Below are 21,308 nucleotides of genomic sequence, written 5' to 3' on the forward strand. Positions count from 1 at the left end.
CTTATGAACGACTTTTGTAGCTTCGTCAATTTTGCCTCTGCATTCCCTTGGAACGACTTTTGAGCAAAAAACTTACGCTGCGCTCCCTTAGGAACGACTTTTGTAGCTTCGTTTATGTTGGCTCTGCATTCCATTAGGAACGACTTTTGAGCTTCATAAATCTGTGAAGAAGATATATTTCATTCTGGTACAGGCAAAATCATTAAAAGAAATTAAAACTATGTTTTCATTGCTCGTTCCTTATACAGAAAGCAGAATGGCATAGAAAATAAAAGTATTTCAGAAGTAGGATATTGCTCAGTATATGTGCTTTGATTCTGGTACAGTGCTGTTGACTGTACGAGCTTCGGACTCCTCCCTGAAGTCACGTTGTTGTTGGGAGTGCTAGCGCCCTTCTAGCTGCTGGCTTCGGGTATAAGTAGGTTGCAATGGTGGTGGCGGTGGAAGCTGAGGCCAGGAAGCTTGTGAATGGCTTGCCGAAGCAACAGACGCTGCAGGTTGATTGCCCACATATTCTGGTATGTAAGGAGAATGGCACGAAGCAGTATATAAGACCTGCTTCGGCTGATTCTGCTGGGCTTCTGCTTCGGCAATCTCTTTTTGCTTCTGAATGGTGATATGACATGCTCTTGTGGTGTGGCCCTTGTCTTCACCATAGAATAAGCAATAGATTTTCCTGGGTTGATCCCCATATCTTCCTCCGAAGCCCCTGCCGCCTCGGCCCCTTAGAGCTGGTGGCCTGAAGGAGCATTGTTGATGTCCTGCTGACTGTGAGTTGTGCTGTGGCCTCTAAAACTGGCCTCCTTTGTCATCGTTCTGGCTAGAGCTGTGGATTGATCTGACATGCCTAGGGTGGATCCTTCCTCCGAAGTCTCTAGTCATCTCAGAAAATCTATAAGCTTTCTCCCTTCTTTAGTGGAAGTCATTGTCAGCCCGGATGTACTCATCCATTTTTTGAAGCAGCTTCTCCAGAGTCTGGGGGGTTTCCTCGTGAAGTATTGAGTCGTAGGCCCTGGCCTAAGGCCTTTGATCATGGCCTCAACGACGATTTCATTGGGCACTATGAGCGCTTGTGCTCTGAGACGCAAAAACCTTTGGACATATGTCTGAAGGTATTCCTCATGGTCTTAAGTGCACTAGAACAAGGCCTGAGCAGTGACTGGCTTTGTTTGAAACCCTTGAAAACTGGTAACCAGCATGTCCTTGAGCTTTTGCCATGACGTGATTGTACTTGGCCGGAGAGAAGAGTACCATGTCTGGGCCACATTTTGGACTGCCATGACGGAGGACTTCGCCATGACTGCGGTATTGCCCCCATACAAAGATATAGTTGCTTCGTAGCTCATCAGAAACTGCTTCGGATCTGAGTGGTCGTCATACATTGGGAGCTGAGGTGGCTTATATGATGGGGGCCATGGGGTAGCCTGCAGTTCTACTGACAGAGGAGAAGCATCATCAAAAGCAAAACTTCCATGATGGAAATCGTCATACCAATCATCATCATTGTAGGAATTGTCTTGACGAGCTCTCTTTGTGGAGGTCTTCGGTCCCGGTCATCTTGAGTAAGATGATGTATTTCTTCAGCAGCTTCGTCGATCTTCTTCTGTAGATCAGAAAGATGAAGCATTTTTCTCTCTTCCTTTCGACCTGCTGATGGATAGCTTCAAGATCCCTTATCTCCTGGTCCAGCTCCTCCTCCTGGGGTGTTGGACTTGTAGCCTTCCTCTTTTGAGTTCGATCTTCGCGCAGTGTATCCTGGTTGACGTCTAGTGGCTGCAGTGCAGCCCCTAGCCCTGAAGAAGTTTTCTTCGGTGGCATGACAAAGGTCACGGCTTACCGAAGGTGGTCGATTGAGTTCACCCGAGGTGGGCGCCAATGTTGAGGACTTGTTCTCAAATGCTATGAGTTAAAAACAAGGTAACACAAAAATGTCAATGGTTAAAGTCCTTCGTCCTTCGAAGCATTATTTCCCTTGAGATATAATGATCTTCAGACGAAGGTTATGAAGGACGTACCTTCATCATCGTAGTATATATTGAGAGAGGAAGCATATAAAACATGAGAAATGACATGAATAATCATATGGCATCATTAATATATCTTTATAACATCATGAATAAACATGGATAATATTGAATTACATTTGTACCTTCGGCTTGACAGAAGGCAAAAGTCCAAACGTGACGCACGAGTGAATACAAGTCAGCATGAACAGTACGAGGGTATTGTTCATCTATTTATAGACAAAGGACGCAGCCTGTGTAAAATTATATTCATGTCCTTCATGTTTACTATTGACTTAAGAACAATCTATCGAGGACTAGATAGTCTTTTCCTCTAGCAAAGGGATTTTAGACTCTCTAGACTCCTATATATCTTTACTTCTAAACAAGCCCTTTTGCTCCTAAACAAGCTCCGATGGATGTCCAACGCTGCCGCCCATGGAGCTCTTGACACGATGTGGGTACTAGCTCATCTAGTTTTTTTAAAAAAATAGAGCCGAGGGAGCCAGCGCATCACGAGCTTTTTATCCGGGCCTTCGACGAGATACCCAAATTAAACACACAGCACTAGATATTTACATGTACAACGATGGTTAGTGTCACCCTACCAAAATTTTGCTGCTCGTCCAGCTGACTTTCCATGGCGGATGGGGAAAGCAAAGAAAAGAATCAGTTCAACTATATGGCGCATTACAGGTCTGTTTAGTTCGTGGCTAACTGTGTCACACTTTACATAAGGTTAGTCGTTTAAATCGAAAAACTAAACTTAGACAAAAAAGTTAGACAAAGTGTGGTAAATTAGACAGCGAACCAAACAAATCCTATCTAATCTGTTTATACGAACAGGAAAAAAAATGGTGCTTTTCCATCCTGACAATATCCTCCAGACTCACCAAACATCTTTGGAGAGGGAGATCAATGAGGTGTAGAAAGAATGCGTATTCACAACAGCGGTGCCTTTTGTGCTCCAACTCTTCTTCCACGTGCATGCACCGGACGTGGCAAGGAAAAAAATCTTGAATTGTTAGCTCTTCAGTCATGGTCATTGTCCCAGGGGCTTCTGCTTGTAACCAGACTTCTGCCTTTCAAGTAACTTCACCTTGTTCTTGAGCTTTTTATCCAGCTTTTTAATGTATTTCTCCTCCCTTTCCCGATCAGCAATACCAGGCCAGAACACCTGACCAGTCAATGGCCACAGCCACTGCTCGTTTCCAGGATGCATGCCATCATCAGCTTCTTCTGCCAGATCCTCATCCATGCTCTTCAGAAGGGTGAAATTGAAGAACTTTACCCACATCCCATTTCTCTTATCGAGCAGATGCTGCTCACTGGTATCCCCAGTGAAAGGGTTAAGGTAGACCATCTTCCTTCCACTGTGATAAGCCCAGACATTTACAAGGACTTCCAGGATTCGACAATAACAGTGCCTTCTCTGAGGTAAAACAAGAGTATAAAGTTTAGTTGACATTTGCATCAAAATATATCATCAGCAGTTGTCAAAAGGAAAAGGAAAAGATATGGTCACCTCAGGTTCTGATGCCCCAAGGAAGCAAGACGTTGTTTCAGTACTATTCACATTCAAGCTATGAAGTGAATCAACAAATATTCTGCAAAACACAACCCAAACCAATATTATGAACACCTAAGTGAATCGCCTCTTAAAAATAATAAGGAAAAAATGAGAGGTCAGAAGTTACCTTGAGAACATGATGAATTTCAGAAATGATGGGGTGGGCATGACCCAGCTATGAAGAGTAGACCAATGATCACCATCATTGGGCATTGGTGGAAGGGCCAAGACATTCTCTGGTAATCCATACATAGCCCTAAATGCATCTTCGAAAAGAGATCTGTGACAAGAAAATACTGTTGAAGATAATGTTCCAAACAATTAAGATGGAATAATGACCTCGTGCAGTGCGCAACATGAGTAGCACAAAGTACAGCAAGTGATTGAAAAGGTCCGGACCAGTGGTTGAGTTGTCCTAAAGCCTGTTTCCTAGAAACATAGTTTAAGGGAGAAAACAGAAAATAAAAAAGGAACATGCTGGGCATTCGAAAGGCACCTGCAATTGCCAGCATTTAGAGAATCACATGTCAACCAAAAGTCAGAAGTTTGGTCCATATCCATTGGTGACCAGTAGTATATAACATCCTCGTTACTTTCTCCAGATGTAATTTCCTCTAAGGTTTCTTCAGCTCTTTCAGACAAGGATACCTGACAACAGGAGATTAAGATAACATATATTTATATCATTCTCAACAAAAAGAATAACCTCATTATTTCAAGGCTCAGCAGATCCAATACATGGTTATCATCCCATTTTGTATGCTCACTGTTATATTATGTGTTTTTTTTCTCGAACGCACAAGAGACATGCGCATCATTGCATTAAGAAGAGTAGGAAAAATGATCCATAAAGGATCAATACAGGTATAAAAACAAAGCCCCCATTACGGTGGCCAAAAACAAAGAAACAAAAACACCCATGGAAGGAACAAGGGACTACCCTGACCTAAAGACCTGGGATTGGGGCTGTTAGGAGGTCCAAACTTTAGCCCCCCCCCCCCCCCTCCCCCTAACACCCACAAGTCCCTCTCTTCCTCTATCCTTTTGATGGCTACATTAAGACTGGGAGAAAGACCATCGAAAACAGTCATTTCGGTGATTCCACAAGATCCAGAAACCAAGACTAATAAGCGAGTTAAGCCCTTTCCTGGCAATTCCTTGCAGCTGATCACTACTTTTCCACCATAGCATGGCAATCTCTTCTTGCATTTGAGGAGCGAAATCCTGGAGGTTAACCTGTCCACCTGTCCCAGCAACCTAAACCAGTAGTTTCTTGCAAGCACACATCCAATAAGGAGATGATCAATGGTTTCTGGTTCCTGGTCACAGAGAGGACATGGATCTGGGTGATCCAACCCCCTCCTTTGAAGCCTATCAGATGTCCAACATCTCTGCAGTGCCGCAAACCATAAGAAAATTTTGCATTTTGGGGGGGAGACCAGGAGTGCCAAATCCTTTCACAGTGCTCAAAGTACGTTGATCCAATGAAGAGACTTTCGTAGGCTGCTTTTGCAGAATACTTTCCATTATGAGCAAATCTAAAGATGTGTTTGTCCTCTCTATCTGGGTATAAGTTGACTATGAGAATTGCATCCCGAAGTTCAAGAAAATCAGCAAGGACTTCCACCGTGAGAGCTCCTTTGATGTCATTCAGCCAACTTATATTTGTTAGTGCTGCATGGACAGTTCTACTGTTTTGGATTCGCCTTGGCACAGCTACCAGCAATCTAGGAACAAGGTCCTTCACATTTCTTCCCTGTATATATCTATCTTCCCAAAAAAGTGTCGAACGTCCATCGCCAATTTCCGTGTGAATGGCAGCATAGAAGAAGGATTTCACCTTCAAGGGAAAATGCATTGGAAGTCTTGCCCAAGGTTTTCCACCACATCCATCTCATTCTCAGAGCCCATCCTAGCTCCTTAAGACTGAAAATACCCAGACCTCCAAACTCAATTGGCCTGCACACTCTCCCTCATGCCACTAAACAATGTCCCCCTCTGACCTCTTTTCTTCCATGCCAAAAAACCCTTTTCTGATTTTGTCAATGTCCTTGAGAGCTCTTGGAGGTAAGTCCACTGCCATTGCAAGGTAGATGATCATTCCTGTCATAACATATTGAACTTGCACTCTTCTTCCAGCTCTAGACTTAAGTTAGCTTTCCATCCAAGAAACTGATCAGCTATCCAGTCAATTATGCTTAGAGTTTGATTCCTATATAGCTTGCTTAGAGACAAAGGCAGACCAAGATATTTACAAGTGAAGGAAGAGATCTCACATGGGAGCTGCTCTTGAAGGGTTGCCAGTTCTTCTCCACAACTAATGGGGTACACATTGCTTTTTTGGATATTGGTTTTCAGTCCTGTCGCTTCTCCTAAAATCTCTAAGATTTTGAGCACAATTTGTATATCAGATTCTTTTGGATGTAAGAACATGATCACATCATCAGCATACAAAGACACTCTGTTGCAAAGGTCTGGAGGACACTCTTGAGACCTTACGACCAGAGGGCCTCCCTTTTTTTTTTCGAAAACGCAGGAGAGCTGCGTATCAATATATTAAGAAGAAAGGGTGAGGCAAGGAAACCTCGTACAACTCCATACGAACCCACAAACACTAGGCTATAGGGAGAAGGAGAGAATTAACATCAACAACAACAAAAGACATCTACTCCCGCGACCATGGAGACTAAAATTAAAGAATACCCACTGAAATTACTGAAATTACTGGAGCATAAGGATGTTAGATAAATCCCTGGCTCCAGCCCTATACCAGAGATGAGCCTCCTCCTTGACCCAATTGATGACCATGCTTTGACTAGGCTGCACACCATTAAAAACACAGCTATTGCGGTGATTCCAGATGGCCCAAGCACCAATAATGATCAAAGAGTTCAAGCCCTTGTGCAGCCCTGAGTTTACTGGACCAGCAGAAAATGCAGCAATCCCTTCCCACCAATCTTCAAAGGAGGAGCACGCAGGGTTAGGAGCAAGATGCTGCAACCCAACAGATTTCATCATCTGAAACCAGACAGCCCGAGAAAAAACACAGGAAACCAGCAAGTGGTTTATCGTTTCTTCCTCTTGATCACAAAGTATACAAAATTGAGGGTGAGGCAGTCCTCTTTTTGCAAGTCGATCCGCTGTCCAGCAGCGATCGTGGGCCACGAGCCACATGAAGAACTTGCATTTATTTGGAGCCCATGATTTCCAAATCCTTTTCCAGGGTTTAAAAGTTGTTGCTCCAAGAAAGAAACCGGTATATGCTGATTTGGCCGAATATAATCCTGAGCTTGAAAGCCTCCAGCAATGTTTATCCTCCTGATCTGGTGTTAAGACCCAGTCTGTAGTGAGGTCCCAAACCTTGAGGAAGTCAGACAAAACATTTACAGTGATAGCTCCTCTAATATCATGGACCCAGCTCCTTGAGATGAGGGCATCGTGGACATTCCTCATTCTAGCCCTAGAAGAGACCATCTGGACCAAATGAGGGGCCAGCTGACATAGACTTTGTCCATCGATCCAATTATCTGTCCAAAACAAAGTGTTTCTGCCGTTGCCCACCACCGAGGAGATTGCTACCGAGAAGAAGGCCTTTACTGAAGGATGAGCATTTATTTTAAAGGATGCCCAAGGTCTGTCAGTATCGGTTTTTTCCAGCCAGAGCCAGCGTAATCTAAGAGCCCAATTCATCAATCGCAGATTTAATATACCCAAGCCTCCAAATTCTTGACCTTGATTAATGAAGAACTTCGACACTAACTACAGTACATACAAGGGTGCTCCTGACTAAGCCTACTAGACCACATGACATGGCGTACAAGTGTAAGCCCCCGAGGCCCTCGGGTCCCTCGCACCCCCGAGGCATCTGACGGTAATAAGCCCCTGAGCTTCTCGCGCCCTGGGACATATGACGGTATAAGCCCCTGGGGCCCTTCGCACCTCGGGGCACCTAGGGATCCTAGAGCATGTCTTAGTAGCAGTAGGGGGTATGCCTTTCCTCGGGCCCTGAAGGAGGCCCTCGAGTCTGCTGCATGGGTGATCTTGCAGGTCGACCCACTCTTCATGATGCCTCATGGACCAGTATCCAAAACTTCTGGTCTTAAGGCGAGGCTGAGTGTGCTCACGCCTCGATTTAACCCGTCCCTTGGACTTCATTCCTGTGTCTTGCAGAGTGCTATTGGGCCAGCTATCGCGCGTTACGTACCTCGACCTACAATATTATTGGCTTTCGTAACATTATAAGGCTAGCCTAATCGCCCTTCTAGCACAAACAAGGTCATGACTATGATGAGACTTTTGTGCCTATTGCTCACATGCACATTGTTCACAGTCTTCTTGTTGTGGCCTTTATTCGTGAGTGGTACACCTCTCAACTTAATGTGAAGACTGCCTTTCTTAATGGTGACCTGCGTGAAGAGGTCTAGATGAAACCACCGCCTAGGTATTCTGTCCTGTGGGCATGGTTTGTCACCTGCGGCGCTCCCTTTATGGCCTCAAGCAAGCTTCACATGGTTGATTTCGGGCGCTTTGCGTCTGTGATCATTGTGGCTGGTTTCTCTGCCAGTGCTCATGATCCTGCGCTTTTTATGCATACTTCATCTCGTGGTTTGACTCTTCTCTATGTTGATGATATGTGTACATAGCATTTGTCAAGGCATGTCTTAGTGAAAAGTTTCTCATATCTGATCTTGGTCCTCTTCATTATTTTCTTGGGATAGAGTTCTCTTCATCTAAGGATTTTTATCTGTCTAAGAGAAGTACATTCATGATCTTCTTGGTTGGGCTTCTCTTAATGATCAGTGGACTGATCAGCGGACAGTTGAGACTCCTATGGAACTCAATGTTCACCTTCGTGCCATGGATGGTGAACCTCTTGAGGAGTTATCAACATATTGTAAGGATTCTTATTTACCTTGGTGTCACTTGTCCTAACATTTCATAATCTGTACATATTCTAAATTAGTTTGTTTTCGCTCCCACCCAGCTCCAATATAGTCACTTGCTTCATGTCCTACAATATTTTCGTGGGACTATATCTAGACACCTATTTTTTTCACACCATAGCTCTTTACAGCTTCAGGCTTATTGTGATGTTACCTGGGCTAGTGATTCCTCTGATTATAAATCTCTTTCTGTCTATTTTATTTTTCTTGGTGGTTCCCTCATTGCTTGGAAGACTAAGAAGCATGTAGCAGTTTCTCGCTAAGATGCAAAGACTGAGTTGCATGCTATGGCTCTTGTGACTACAGAGATTATTTGGTTAAGGTAGTTGCTTGAGGATTGTGGTGTTTCTATTTCTATGTCAAATCCTCTTTTGTCTAACAGTACATGTGCTATCAATATTGCTAGTGATCCGATCAAGCATGAGCTTACTAAGCCTATAGGTGTTGATGCCTATTACATGTGTGCACAGTTCGATTGGTCTTCGCTAGGTGCCTTCAAAGCTTCAGTTGGCCAATTTCGTCATGAAGGCGCAGACCAAAGTTCGACATAGAGGTTTTATCTCTTCAAACTCAGTGTGCACGATCTACCTTGGGTTTGAGGAGGGGTGTTAGATGCCTATGCATGTGTCCTTGTTGTATTCGGTCTCATATGTAGACTCCTTATTGTACGCGGACTCTATCCTATCCTGTATCAGTGTATATATTCAAGCCTAGTGCCCTCATATTGAATATAGTGCAATTCATAATAAGGTCTTCTTTGATACAATGTCTGAGCCCTGGGGCAGAAGAGCATCAGAACTCTAGATGGATCGTTTCAATCTGAACCTGACAAAGATCTAGGAACTGTCAAGAACGGACATGGCAAGATCACTGAAATCTGATGCTTCAAATAGTCACACATGAGATGGAGCCTCAGCAGCACCAAGAGCAATTGGGTTCAGGTTGTCATGATTGTTGCATGTGTAACGCACTGAACTTGGGGATATGCACCAGCACAGGAAACTGCAGAGGACAATGTCAAAGTTGGGATGCGCGATGAATTCTAGGTTGACCAGATTGGGAGGCAGCACATCTGTGTCAGATTAGGAGCAGTTTAGTGACGAGGGAGAGCAGCATGAACTTGCCTTATGGAGCTGAATTCATATCAACATAGTGCTGAGGACAGGTGTGTAGGAGTCCCAGACAGTCAAGTCACCCATGGCGAGCTTTGACTGGAGCATGGAGGACATCCTTGCAACATTGCTGTTACTGATATTATTAGAGAGAGACATTATAGCAAGGGAAGCAGGATATTGAAACTGATATTATTAGACTTGTATGCTAAGTTCACAACTAGTTGCATGCACCTAGAACGACTGGGATGGTGACTCAAGGCTTGTGATCAAACCACTTCAACACCAAATTGAGAGTGAGGTGGGCTCAACCTAGGGGTTGTGCTCTGGTTTTAATTGTTTAGGGATGTCAAGTAATGGCTTGGCAAGTCAGTGTGAAGGGTTTCAAGAGTGATACATATCATGTCCTTTTTCTCAAAGAGTAAATTTTTCTAAGGAAGCTGGCATGACCAATATGACCAAAACAGACACAAAGTTCTATTTAAAAGGTAAAAGTGGTACCTTTCTTCCAGCAGCCCGCCATGACTGGAAACCTATCCATGGTAACTTATGTACAGTATCGACTCTGTTTGCAATGGCAAATATAGCACCAAATTCACAAAGAAGATCTCGATAGTATGGGTTGTCTAGAACTGAAAGCCTGGTAACAGCATCAACATCATCTGATCTTGGTCGCCTTCCTCCTTTCGACTTGAGATAATATGCAAAAATAGGCATAAGCTTTGAATAAACACGTGCACAGAATATTAACTGCTGTGGAGGGAATTCCTATATGTATTAATAAATAGAAAGCACTCCAAATGCTACTAACTATTGATCATTTAGTGTATCAGACAATCAGTTCAAACAAAACTCAGGCTGAATCATGGTGATGGCGACTTGATGAAATATATTTAAGTAGAGGACACCAGTGTATGTTCAATAATGCATACAGACTGAACTAGGCCGATGCTTCCCCAGTACATAGTATAAATATCTCAAATATTAAGTGGTAGAGATGATGAAAACTAAATGACATAATATTATCGAGCATCTCGTGAAAAGTGGGAAATGATATGAGCTTCTGGATAAGACATGCAGTGAAATAAACTTGCCGAGACTTACAAGTGTAACACCACGATACAAAGATCCATGGTGTAAAAATGGCCATGCCCCCTCTCCACTATAGATCTCATATATACACACAGGTTGCCCAGTCCTTTCTAGTTCACCTTCGTCACGTTCATTTCCTTCTGACTTTAGCCTTTCTGATTTACGAGCGTTTTTGTACACTTCATCCCATGATAACAAAGGTCTTTCCACCCTTTCATCAATCTACATTGCAAAACAGCATATTTGATTTAGTTTGCCAATTTAGAAAAAGAAAATATCATTGGACAAGATTAGAGAGGTCTTCCCAAAAAAGGGGGTAAAACTTGCCTCCTCCATTTCTCTCCTCTCAATGTCTTCAAAGATTTCAATTTCACCTAAATCATACCAATCGGACAAACGAGGGTAATCATATGAAGAAGTATCATTTGTATCAGCATAAGTTGTTTGGTTACTTTGAGAGAATTCTCTAAGAATATCAACAGCCTTTGTGCTGGCATGGCTTTCATCTTCCAACAAACTATTTTCTAGTGCAGCTTTCAACTCGAAAGGATCCCACAACCATGTTCGTTCTTGAACTTTAGAAACAGAAGATGGCAATTTTGCATAAGAAGGAAAATGAATAACACTTTCAAGAAGCTTAACATGAGCTTTGATACAATCATGTGCTAACATGTTCTTGGAAAGTAGCTTCCCTTCCAGAGCAACAGAATAGGCAGTATCCAAAAGCTTTTTTTCTCCTAAAATTTGTATGAAAGCTGAAGAAATCGTGCTTGGGTCAGCAGAATCGAAAAGGAATCCATGGACACCATCACTGACCTGGAACAACAAATTGTCAAAAGTAGTGGCAAAGATTTACAAGTGAATTATTAAGAATTCGATCGAGTGGCATACATATTTTGTTATAACAGTAAGATTTGGTGCAACAACTGGAATTTCGGAGGACATGGACAGCAATAACAAAGGAGGGAAGACAGGTTCTTGTCTTAAAGATCCATAGAGAACAACATCCACAAACATTAACAGGTTTCTAATATCATGAGTCACAGAAAATCGCTTTATGGAGACATCAGGTAACCCCATGTGTGAGGTAAGTTCCTGTAAAACAGACATTAGGATTATATTAGCACGTGAATTTGTAAACACGGGAAGAATGAATTACTAAACAGACGAACAAGAGCCCATTCTAAAATGTTTTTGAAGAAAAAAATAACATAGAGGGAGAGAGCAGGGACAAGAAGGGTGTTTATTTCATCTAATATGTGTGGTCACCATGTAATCTTGTGAAAAGGCTGGTGTGTGTGTCATGTCAAGCTTTCTGCATTGTTTGACAAAAAAACATATGAGGTTACCGCAAAGTAAAGTGCCCAAGTAATTAACTAGAGGATAAATATTCATTAGAAATAAAAAGGTTAGCCAGCTAAAAGCATGTCCAACAAAACATACAAGCTTGAAGGCTTAAGAAATTCAAGATCTTGCTTTAGTGAAGTTCACAAATGCAATGCATAGTTACTTTAAATGCCAAAAAAATCATGTAGTAAAGGAAAAATATGAAGGTCTGGCCAAGTTCTGCCAGTTACTTTTGACTTTAAAAGGATGCTTCCATGGGCACAATATGGTAATGATATTGTCTCCTCAAGCAGATGACATAAAGAAAACCCATCACTGAAGTACAAATGGTATTTCTTGGAATTTTTCAATAGCAAGGTATTTCTCCCAAAGGCCACTGTCTAATTTGTGGAATATTCATTACCTGGAAAGCAGAGTTGTAGGCATCAGAGCCATTTCCACAGAAAAAAACAAACTGCACCCTCAGATTTTTAGTTTTTGCTATATCCAAAATTTGTGTAGCTGATGCACGCATGACTGTGACATAATCCCATGGTAAATCATCAAAAAATAAGTAGCTTCCAACAACCAAAATAACAACATCATCTTTTTCAATCCCATGCTGCTTTCTTGTAGTTTCGTCAGAATGTGATGAGCCAAATCTTTTAGCAGACCAGATATCAACTGGAGAACCAGAAATCACTAAAAAGTTACCAGAATCAAGAGGCGAGTACAACAACTGAAATCAAATAGCTTTATGTCAGACATAAATTGCATTTCATAAATTATTATACAGTATTGAGTTGATGGTGGTACATACAGGATGGTAGCTATCTGGAAAAACAACATAAGCGCATGCATTAAAATGAGTCCTCCAATCTTCAATGACATTTTGAATAGAATCATGTAACTTTGCATAACTTCTAAGATATTGTCCAAGAGTGTCTTCATGTATAAGCCAAATCACTGGTAGAAGCCGAAAAGGTTCCTGCATAAGACTGAAAACAATATGAATGTGCTAAGTGCCAAACAAAGAACTGCTACAGAAAAAATGGAAATGAATTCCAAGAAACGAATTTTACATGAACAAAATGAAAGGTCATATAATGGAATAAATAAATTCACAAAACAATGAGTACATCAGCTGTTCTCCCCCCCCCCCCCCCCACACACACACAATGGAATGCAAACATCTAAGCCGTTTTTTCATTAGCAAATTGTGTTTTATTACATGCCAACCCTGGAGCATAAGACATGTTATAGAAGAATTCTCACATTGAAACAACCCCTTTCCCTTCGAGAGAGCTTACTAGCACAGCATTGTACCTACAAAATTAGGAACAGAGAAAAAAGAAGGGTAATAGATGAATAAGACATGGAATAAGAATAGCAGTGAAAATATTCGAATTTTAAAGTATTAGCAACTCACTGTGACCAGTCAACAGATTTCAAAGCCCCAGTGTTCACAACATTTACAAGACAAATATTTTCCCAAATATCACGAGCTTTCCCATCTGTAAATGCTAAAACCTGATCCATGGCAACACCATGAGTGGCATGGGGTATAAAGTATTGTCAACATCGAAAAAATCAAGAATGGTCACCAATGAAAACAAGTTTCACAAGCTCAAGGGTACAATATCACAACCGAATGGCAAACCCACCAAACTAGTAGGCATTTTGCAACCTGTGGAAAATAGTGTTGCGTGTAAACTCACCTCAACCTCGTAGCCCAGACTCACAAGACTTTTCGCAACAGTTGCAAGCATCAGAGATTGTGCATCTATGTTCATATTTCCAACAGCCTGAAACAACCGGAGCCAAAGGCAACTCTCTATGACATGCATTTTAGCATTATAAAAATTGAATGAATATGCGGCGGTAGACCTGACTAATAAAGAAACAGCAAAACACGCAAACAATACAATATACATGGCATGCATATATCTAGGTAAGCATGTCTGTTTCTCCATCGAATACTAAATTCTGATATACATGACATGCATATATCTAGGTAAGCATGTCTGTTCCTCCATCGAATACTAAACTCTGACCAGCGCGCCGCATTACATTACTAAATCCCAGGAGAGCTCTATTACACCATTAAAAAAACTAGGCATCTTTCAACGTTACCAAAATTCACAGGTGCTGCCGCGAAAATGGTAGTGGAGCACTCACGAGCGCTACTCTGACGGGCGCGAGGCTGGCCCACAGCCGCCGCCCGGATCTCGCGGCCTCGAGCCGGCTCTCGCCGTCGAACGCGCGCAGCGCCAGGCTGGAGGACGAGAACCGCATCGGTCCGGCTTCGCCTCCTTGAAGGCGCGGCGGCGCCTCCCCGTCCCCCTCCGCTGCGTCGCCGTCGCCGATGGGGAGCAGCTGCCAGACCACTAGCAGGGAGGCGGTGAAGAGTGCCACGAGGAGCGCGAAGAAGAGGTGGCTCGGGCGGCAGGGCAGCCCTGGGCGCCGCCGTCTCCGCGCTGCGGCCGCGCCCGCGGAGGCGGCGGCGGTGGAGGAGGAGGACGCTCCCGGGCCCGCGGTGGGGAGATGGTGCGCGGCGTCGGCGTGCGCCCCGCGCCGCCACATTGGAATGCAACCCCGCGGCGGCGGCGATCGGAGCGGAGCGGCAAAGGGCGAGTCGGTCGGGTCCTGCCAGTGAGGGTGAGGAGCTGCTCGTTGTTGCTGACCAGCTGCTGTTACATGGGAGTCGGACGCGTCCCGATGCGAGCCGCGGTCGAGTCGGTCAGGTGGCGCGGCGGGCCCGGACTCGGGAGTGGCGAGGTGGCCCGTGCCGAGGAGGGGAGAAGTGAGGAACTGAGGACTGACGAGGACGCGGGTTGAGATCGGGCAAAGCAACCGCCGCTGCGCCGAAGAAGGTGGCACACGGATGAATGGATCTCTGTGGCGAGGCGACCGAGCCCGAGCTAGAATACCGAGCGGAGCTCAAACGATATTTCCCCGTAGCTAGAGAGTATCTGTAGACTGTAGGATATATCATGTCGGACATGGATACGTACGCCACGCCGTATCTTTCTTTGTGCTACACGAACACAGACGGCGCCATTGGGGTAGTTTCTTTGTGCCGGAGACGGAAACTACTAGAGAAAATTCCCTGAGCGCCATTAAAATCTATACCGAATCCTTATATGCCATCAATTTAGATTTTGGGTTCCTTCAATGCCATCGCCGTTATTGCTACCGTTATATGTTCAACTGGGCCCACTCGTCATAGCCTAACGTCCATGTACCCCTTAATTCTTCTCACCTCACCTCCTCAACGCAACCACACGGTGACGGTGACCCTGCGCTTGGCGCGCGCCAGACAATGCGACGATGGAGAGGTCGATAGGCTCACATCCAGCGCAGTCAGTGTCTGGCGTTAGATGTGAGCCTATCGACCTCTCCATCGTCAAGAGGGCTATATATAGGAAAAACTATTCTAACAGTGTCTAATTTAGTAAAATTTTGTCAAAAACATATATGACATCCTCTCAAATACCTCAAATATATTATACCGTAGTGGACTGCCCTATAATCTAGATTTAGGGCTTTACTGTTAGAGCAGAATATTTTGTTAATATCTTAGATCATATAAATTTATTTATTTTTAAATTATAGGGTGTTTTTATAGATCGCGTTGTTGGAGATGCTCTAAAAAAATACTAGAGTATTTTATTGAGGTGTTTGATTGGTTTCCTAAAACTATATTTCAAAACTATGGTATTCTAGATACTATGATATTTTTAGAGTATTGAAAATTTCACTTTCTACCCAAAAAATTATAGCATAACTTAATTTATAACATTGTATTCAAACTATATCATTGTCAATGACAGTTGAAAAATATAGTTTTAAAAAATATATATTATTGTTAAATAAGCCATACTCTCTCCCTAAGTCCCTAGACAATGGCCCTGTTTAGCACAGCTGCCGCTTGTTGAAAAAGCAGCTTATCTGATAAGCTGGTGAAAAGCAGCTTCTGCTTGTTGGCTGCTTTTAGTGTATTCTAAGAAGCAGCTGAACTGATAAGCTGCTGCAGAAGCTAGCTGTTTGGTAGAACTTCTGCTTAAATTTGTGAAGAAGCTGAAAATAAGTTGTGCCAAACAGGGCCAATACAGAGTGTCATTCTTGTTTTTTCCTGGAAAACATATATTCAATTTTAATAAATATATATATATAATATTTATTTATAATGCATAATTAGTATTATTTGATAAATTGTGAAATATATTTATAATAAACTTATTTAGATATATAAATATTACTTGTATTTTCTAAAACTTTAGTCAAATTCAATAAAAATTGATCAACGTGAAATATAACAACGCGTTTTTTAAAAACCGGGTGCCCGAAAAAGGCCTAAAAGGTCTCCCAAAGACGACCCATTAATCGACCGACCCACCTACCGAGCAACTCGGCGGGGCGGATCTGCCAACCAACCTACCCACCGAACAACCCGGTGGGGCGGACGGACGACCAACCCGCTCACCGAGCAACACTGTCGAGCAACCCAGCGAGGCGGGTTTGCCGACCAACCCACTCGTCGAGGCGGGGTTGTTAATCAACCTGCCTGCCGAGCAACCCGGTAAGGCGGGCCTACCGATCAACCTGTCTACTGAGCAGCCCAGCAAGACGACAGCCGACTCTCGGACGAAAACCTCTACATAGGGGGAAGAGTCGACCTAGCACTATTAAAGCCACGACGGCACGGTGAGACAGATCATCACCGAGCCGTGTCCAGACCACAGTTATCCTAAACGATCGTTTAGACCGTTTAAACGTCGTTTAAATGCTACTCAATAGCTAACTGTTTAGGTTGTTTATGTCGTTTAATCCTATAATTCGTTTTTTAGTCCGTTTAAACGCCCGTGTAGTCCGATTAAACGCTAAACAGAGGATGACCGATTGTTTGTCGTTTAGCGTTTTAGGATAACAGTTGTCCAGACAATGGGAGCAGTACAGAAGGTCTCTATCAAGCACGACGTCGGATACATATACCCGCTGACCAGTAGGATCAGTCAACCTCAGCCGCAGAGACCTCAGCATCGAAGCCTCTATAGTGACCCATACGCTAGAGGGGTCTGTGAAACAATGAGTATAATTATTATTTTCTATTGTTAAATTAGTTTGGAATTAACTAGAAAATGATCATTATATACATATTGTTTGTTTTTGGTCTGGCTCGCGAGCTAAACGAGCCGAACTGACTCTGTGGCTTGTTAGCTTAACGAGCCGAGCCAGCTCGTACTCAAACGAGCCGAGCTGGCTCGATATCCAACCCTACCCCTACATCACCGGCCTTGAGCCCTTCCCAACGCGCCCCGGACTGCCCTACTACGCACCCGACGCTCCCCGCCGGGATTCCCCGCCCTCACCGCCTCCACATGGACTGACATCATGTCATCATCGGTTCACCCGCCCACTTCATCCGCGTTGATCGAGGCCATCGCCACCATCCAAGCGGCCATTGCTGCCTCCCAGGAGCACGAGCGTGCTGCCGACTCTCGCCCTTGAGCGCGAGTGCGCCATGGGCACCGCCTTGACCACTCAGATGGCCACGGCGTAGCGCCTCCTCCTCGGTCTCAGCCCTACCCCACCCCCATCGGTGGCCCCTAAGGCTCCCCACGCCTCCAGACTTGACGCCGACACCATTGTCACCCTCCACATTATGGTCGTCGGGGTCTACAACTCGATCCATCGTGCTCGTTGTGCTTGACCTGGCATCCTCCCACTACCCTCGGTGGCGTGCTCAGGTGATCCTTACGCTCCAGCGGTATGCCCTCGCCGATCACGTCCTCGACGCCCCTGCCACCATACTATCACCCTTATGGATACAGATGGATAGTGTGGTCCTCTCGTGGCTCAACGGCATCATCACCATTGAGCTACAAAACATCATCCGTGACCAGGCGGACATCGCGCGCCAGGTGTGGCTCACTCTCGAGGGCCAGTTCCTCGGGAACCTGGAGGCTCGGGCACTCCACTTGGGGGAAAGTACTGTCGCCAGATGAAGGGCATGGCGGACTCTCTCCACGACCTTGGCGAGCCTATCGTCGACCTTACCTTGGTGTGGAACCTTCTGCGTGGTCTCAGCCCTCCCTACGACCATCTAAAGGCTCTCATCAAGCGGATCGTGCCATTTTCCACCTTCCACATCATGTGCAATGAGCTTCTCCTCGAGGAGCTCACCATAGAGATGAGGAACCCCGCTTCGGCCCTGGTCCTCTACAACGCTCCTTCGGGCAGTCAGGCGCCTTCGGGGGGAGGCAGGCCCCTCGCCCTCCATCGATCGGGACCCCTACCCGCCCTCCACCCATCGTCCCTACAGCCCCTCGTCCTTCTTCCACCGCCGATGGAGGCTGTCGTTCCCACAAGGGCGGGCACGGGAGTGGTGGCTCCACACGAGGTGGTCCCTTCAGGCGGGGTGGTGGCTAGGCGTAGCATTCATTCTACAACCCCTAGACCAGGACCATCTCCTTGTGGCTGTGCCAGGCCCCGAGTGCCTCCCGTCCTCCGTTGCTAACCCTCCTCCCTACGTGAAAGGGAAATGGCCTCAACCATTTCCTATAATCGATTTTGGTGTTTGACGACCATCACAAACTTATGAACTAACTAGTTTGCCTAGTTGATCTTTTCTCAGGTGCATAAAGTTCATATACACATATAAGGAAAATGACCCTTGGGCCAATTCTATAAGTATGGGGCAAGTTAGGATTGCACCAGCCTACGGTGCATCTGACTGTCCGATGTGCACCTTACAGTGTTTGATGCCCAGGCTGGCACGCCCGAAGAACAGGCCGCTCTTGGGAAAACTTAGCTTTCCACGACTAAAATTCACCGAACTGTCTGGTGTGCACCGGACTATCTGGTGAGCCCACGGCCAACAGTCATCTTCGCCAACGGTCGGCTGCCACGCGACTGCCACGAGTCAGAAACGTCAGAAGTCAAAAATAGTCAGCGATGATCAGGTCGCACCGGACTGTCCGGTGTGCCACCAGACTGTCCGATGCGCCACAGGGGCAGACAAATCCAACGGTTGACTCCAATGGCGACTAACGTGGTAGGCACGGGACACTGAACAGTGTCATGTCCGGTTCCGGACTATCCGGTGCACCCGTCGACAGAAAGCTACAACCAACAGCTAGAATTGTGGTTGGGACTATAAATATCCCCAACCACCACCATTCAAAGCATCCAAGTTTTCCACTGTCCACACTCAATACAAGAGCAAAGAATTCATTCCAAAGACACGTTCAAAGCTTCCAATCCTCTCTAAGTGCCACAATTAAGACAAGTGATCAATAGTGATTAGTGACTTGAGAGAGTGAGATTTGTGTTTCATGTGTTGCTCTTGTTGCTTGGTTGTGGTTTCTTCATCTCCTTCTAAACTCTCTAAGTGATTTGTAAAGCTAGCAAGAGACACCTAAGTGTGTGGTGATCCTTGCGGGGTCTTTGTGACCCTTGAGATTAAGAGGAAGCACTCAACCGGTCTAGGTGACCAGTTGAGAGAGGGAAAGGGTTAAAAAAGGCTCGGCCTTCGTGGCCTCCTCAACGGGGAGTAGGTTCATTGGAACCGAACCTCGGGAAACAAATCGTCGTGTTCATTTGTGTTGATCTTTACGCGATTTGGTTATTCCTCTCCCCTCTCTCTAAAAGTTCTCTTGCTCACAATCTTTTGAGTTAGCTCCCAAAGTTATTCACATTGATTGAGCAACTCATTGCAAGAAGAACTATCTTCTGCACTCCGTATTCATTATTATTTATTTCTAATCCTAACCCCGGGTGAAGTTCGTGTTCAAACTTTATAATTTACATGTTTCGCCTATTCACCCCCCCCCTCTAGGCGACTTTCACTACGGCGTGCCTCCGACGCCTCCCTACATCATGCCATTGACGACTCTGACTCCACCCTAGCTCTCGCCCCTAGGGACCCCCACCTAGACGCCTTAGTCCCCGTTGGCTAGATGTTGGGACTCCGCCTCCCTCGTCGTCGCTTTCAGCACCATGACGATGACCCCACCCCTCCGACTGGGTGGTCGACTCTGGTGCATCCTACCACACCACACCACTATAGGCACGCTCTCTCGCTCCCATCCCTCCTCGATCGTCGTTGGAAACGGTTCCACTCTGTGGGTCACATCAGTAGGTGCCTCGGTTCTCCCTGGGCCGTTCTATCTCAACGACGTTCTTGTAGCCTCTCATATCACTTACAATCTTCTTTTTCATTCGTTGGTTCACCGACAACTCTTTGTTCCATTGAGTTTGACCCCTCTTGTTTTTCTGTGAAGGATCTAGCCACCAGGACCCCTCTCGCCCGTTGTGACAGCTCGGGACCCCTCTACACGATCCGGCCTTCCTCCACCGACACGTCTCCACCTCCCGTCCTGGTCACCACCTCCTCCATGACTTGGCATCGTCGTCTCTGCCATCCAGAACCCGACGTCATGACCAAGCTCACCAATAGTTTAGATCTTTCATGTAATATGGGACATTTTGATGGTCTCTGTCATGCTTATCAGCTTGGTTGACATACTTGTCTCCCTTTTACTACTTTTTTGGGGTTGAGCAGGCTTTTGATCTGGTTCATTGTGATCTTTGGACCTCCTTTGTACTCAGTCTATCTGGATATAAATATCACTTGGTGTTTTTGGATGATTTTTCACATTTTATCTAGACTTTTCCTCTTCGGTTGAAGTCCGACACGTTCACCCAACACGTTCACCACCCTCACACACTTCTTCGCCTGGTTATCCACCCAGTTCCGTTGCTCGGTCCATGCCCTGCAGTGTGATAATGGCCGCGAGTTTGACAACCATGCCACTCGCTCCTTTTTCCTCAGGGCGTCTAGTTGCTTCTCTCGTACCCTACACCTCTCCCCAGAACGACCTGGACAAATGCATCATTCACACCACCACCAATATGATATGGTGTCTTCTTTCCAGTCGTCTCTCCCTACCAACTATTGGGTAGAGGTCTTGCATACCGCCACACACCTCCTCATCTGCCTTCCCTCGAAGGTGGTGAGCCACCCCACTTCGCCCTGTCCGACACAACCCCCTCTTACGACCATCTTCGCATGTTCGACTTTGCTTGCTATCCAACACTTCCGCCACCACTCCCCATAAGCTATCTCCTCGCACCACTCGTTGTCTCTTCCTTGGTTACTGTCCTGTCCACAAGGGGTATTGCTATCTTGATCTCGCCTCCCACCCGCCGATCTTGACTCTCTCCTTGAGTCCGATCCGGTATCACCTCCACCCTAGCC

General features: G+C 45.3%; 1 protein-coding gene across 1 annotated transcript; it reads right to left on the reverse strand.

Moving 5' to 3' along the window:
* Positions 1-2,651: 2,651 nt before the first annotated feature.
* On the reverse strand, positions 2,652-14,981 carry LOC103638977 (uncharacterized). The gene is made up of 14 exons (XM_008661761.2): positions 14,225-14,981; positions 13,765-13,851; positions 13,476-13,576; positions 13,322-13,372; positions 12,867-13,044; positions 12,471-12,785; positions 11,612-11,815; positions 11,048-11,536; positions 10,733-10,942; positions 10,130-10,318; positions 4,070-4,221; positions 3,701-3,853; positions 3,529-3,610; positions 2,652-3,435 (listed from the first exon to the last, which is right to left on the reverse strand). The coding sequence occupies exons 1-14, from the start codon at positions 14,627-14,629 to the stop codon at positions 3,046-3,048; spliced, it is 3,006 nt and encodes a 1,001-aa protein (XP_008659983.1). The 5' UTR covers positions 14,630-14,981; the 3' UTR covers positions 2,652-3,045.
* Positions 14,982-21,308: the final 6,327 nt, after the last annotated feature.

Source organism: Zea mays, chromosome 9 (genome assembly GCF_902167145.1).
Source record: "Zea mays cultivar B73 chromosome 9, Zm-B73-REFERENCE-NAM-5.0, whole genome shotgun sequence".
In the NCBI taxonomy this organism is placed as follows: Eukaryota; Viridiplantae; Streptophyta; class Magnoliopsida; order Poales; family Poaceae; genus Zea; species Zea mays.